The 1952-nt window shown below is 38.6% G+C and overlaps 1 protein-coding gene across 1 annotated transcript; it reads right to left on the bottom strand.

Annotated features, from left to right (window-relative positions):
* Positions 1-296: 296 nt before the first annotated feature.
* On the bottom strand, positions 297-1586 carry LOC110650493 (uncharacterized). The gene is made up of 4 exons (XM_021805473.2): positions 1418-1586; positions 1229-1337; positions 1090-1151; positions 297-629 (listed from the first exon to the last, which is right to left on the bottom strand). The coding sequence occupies exons 1-4, from the start codon at positions 1535-1537 to the stop codon at positions 516-518; spliced, it is 405 nt and encodes a 134-aa protein (XP_021661165.2). The 5' UTR covers positions 1538-1586; the 3' UTR covers positions 297-515.
* Between the last annotated feature and the right edge of the window lie 366 nt (positions 1587-1952).

The following is a 1952-nucleotide window of genomic DNA, read 5'->3' as shown; positions in this document are numbered from 1 at the left end:
AATAAGACCTTCCACCCCATCTTTTGGATGCAAAGAACTTCTGTTCTAGCCCTTAATAAAATATATCCAACCATCTGATTTGTTGTCTTTTTCACCTGATACTTTCCTGCTCTACAAAAATTATCACATATAATTTAAGTGGAAGCTCAGATGAGCAGGATTTGATAGTTTGATTTGCACTGCAATAACGTTGAAGATGCAAATCTGCTCAATTGTAAAGACTTTGGGCATCATATCACTAACACGCTCCTCAAAGCTAAAACCCACTAAATTCTGCTATCTAATAAAAAATAAGATAAACAGAACTAAGTACATCCACTATTCATTACTGTCCTTGCAATTTTAAACATCACAAGACAGCTATACAAGAGACAAGCTTTCCCATGGAGGGAAGAAAGAATCAGACAGAGACTCCTGCTAGTTATGCATGTTGATACACAAAAATTTTGCAATTCTGGGACTACAGTCAAGGTGATCTAAGTTTTCCCAATGCTAAAAAACGATCTGAACAAAACTCACATGAATTCTTCAATTAAGGGCTGGTAGAACAATTTATATGCCTCCATTACTTCAAGATACCACATGGCTTCTCGATCAGGAAATGGTGATAGATCAACAATCTTATGAACCTGATATTTAAACACATGCCCAAAAAATAAGAGAGAATTATAATGAAATGCCACTGGAAATCAAGCAACAAGCAACAAGCCAACAAGAATATACTCAGATTTTTTACAACAAATTTCATTTCACATAAATTCATACAGGCCTTTATGACATAAAATTCCTATCCAACAAATTTCTGTAATACAATGTGGAAAGCCAATTCTTATTCCATGTTACTCTGTTAGATACAAAGAAATGTCATGAACACATTCTAAAGAAATCATCCCAAAGTGCCTGCATCTTCTTGAACACTTAAAATGCCAAGTTTTCTAATAGAATTTCTTTGTGGGTATTCTTGTACTATGTTATCATTACAGAAAGTAAAGGCAAGTTTCCATTTTTCATCTGCGTAGTCCTACCCACTACTCAGGCATGTCATTTCTAAGAATTGACAAATTTGCAGGTTAATAATATAGAATTTACCTTAATCATGGGACTCTCACCCGTACCAACAAAATACCCACCAATTACCATCACATACATCCCTGAACAAAATCCAAAAATTAATTTCATGATAAAATGCAAAAATTCACTAGAAGAAAAGGGAAGTAAGGAAAGAAACCTATATCCCAGCGGCGGAGACGGAAGTCGCCGGAAAGAGAAAGCTGGATGACACCGGTGCCATCATCAAGGAGCAGACGGCCGTCGCCATCTTTGGAGACCAAAATGCCCTGCACAAGACACAAAAGCAGGGGTAATTAAAGAGGGAGAGAAGGATCGGAGCACAGAGGTAAAATACATGTATATAAACCTGCAACCATGCCCGTTGGAAGAGAATGCCGCCGAGAGTCAATGCGTTCTGAGAAGGGGTTTCGCGGGCGTCTGTCAGTTGCACGCACAGCAGCTTCAGCGCTGCTAGACTATAATCCATGTGTCTCTCTCTCCTCCCTCCAACGGCGAGCTATAAGCGGGTATTTATATTTTTGTGAGAGTACGACAGTTCGTTTCTATCCCTTGGATTCCCATGGTTTACTGTCTTGAAACGACAAGTCGTTTCCTTGCTGCCATAAAAAACGGCACCTTGGAAAGTTGAGTAATAAAGGAAACTTCTAAGGGGATGTCCTCTTATCTAGAAAAATAGATTGAATGGCATTAGAGTGATAATCAGAGAGTTGTGAGATTACGAGTTCGAGTCTCAATCAGAGTCAATTATACCTGCCTTCGTATTGTGTGCCCTTATTTACTTCTATAGCAGCTCTTCAGTCACTACCAAGAGCTTGAGATAACTAGCTGCACTTGTTTGCAACAATATTGGTCACTTTCTTGGAAAAGAAGGATATGCTCCT

The sequence above is a fragment of the Hevea brasiliensis genome, chromosome 1 (assembly GCF_030052815.1).
Source record: "Hevea brasiliensis isolate MT/VB/25A 57/8 chromosome 1, ASM3005281v1, whole genome shotgun sequence".
Taxonomy (NCBI): domain Eukaryota; kingdom Viridiplantae; phylum Streptophyta; class Magnoliopsida; order Malpighiales; family Euphorbiaceae; genus Hevea; species Hevea brasiliensis.
The sequence above is the reverse complement of the archived record's forward strand: the minus strand, read 5'-3'. Positions and strand labels throughout refer to the sequence as shown.

What these genes read in the sequence shown, in the direction of transcription:
- LOC110650493 (XM_021805473.2), bottom strand. Translation starts at nt 1,537, where the DNA reads ATGGATTATAGTCTAGCAGCGCTGAAGCTGCTGTGCGTGCAACTGACA. An exon ending in TCTCCGCCGCTGGGATATAG is followed by an intron (nt 1,152 to 1,228) that starts GTTTCTTTCCTT and finishes GATTTTGTTCAG; the next exon opens with GGATGTATGTGATGGTAATT. An exon ending in GTGAGAGTCCCATGATTAAG is followed by an intron (nt 630 to 1,089) that starts GTAAATTCTATA and finishes TTTAAATATCAG; the next exon opens with GTTCATAAGATTGTTGATCT.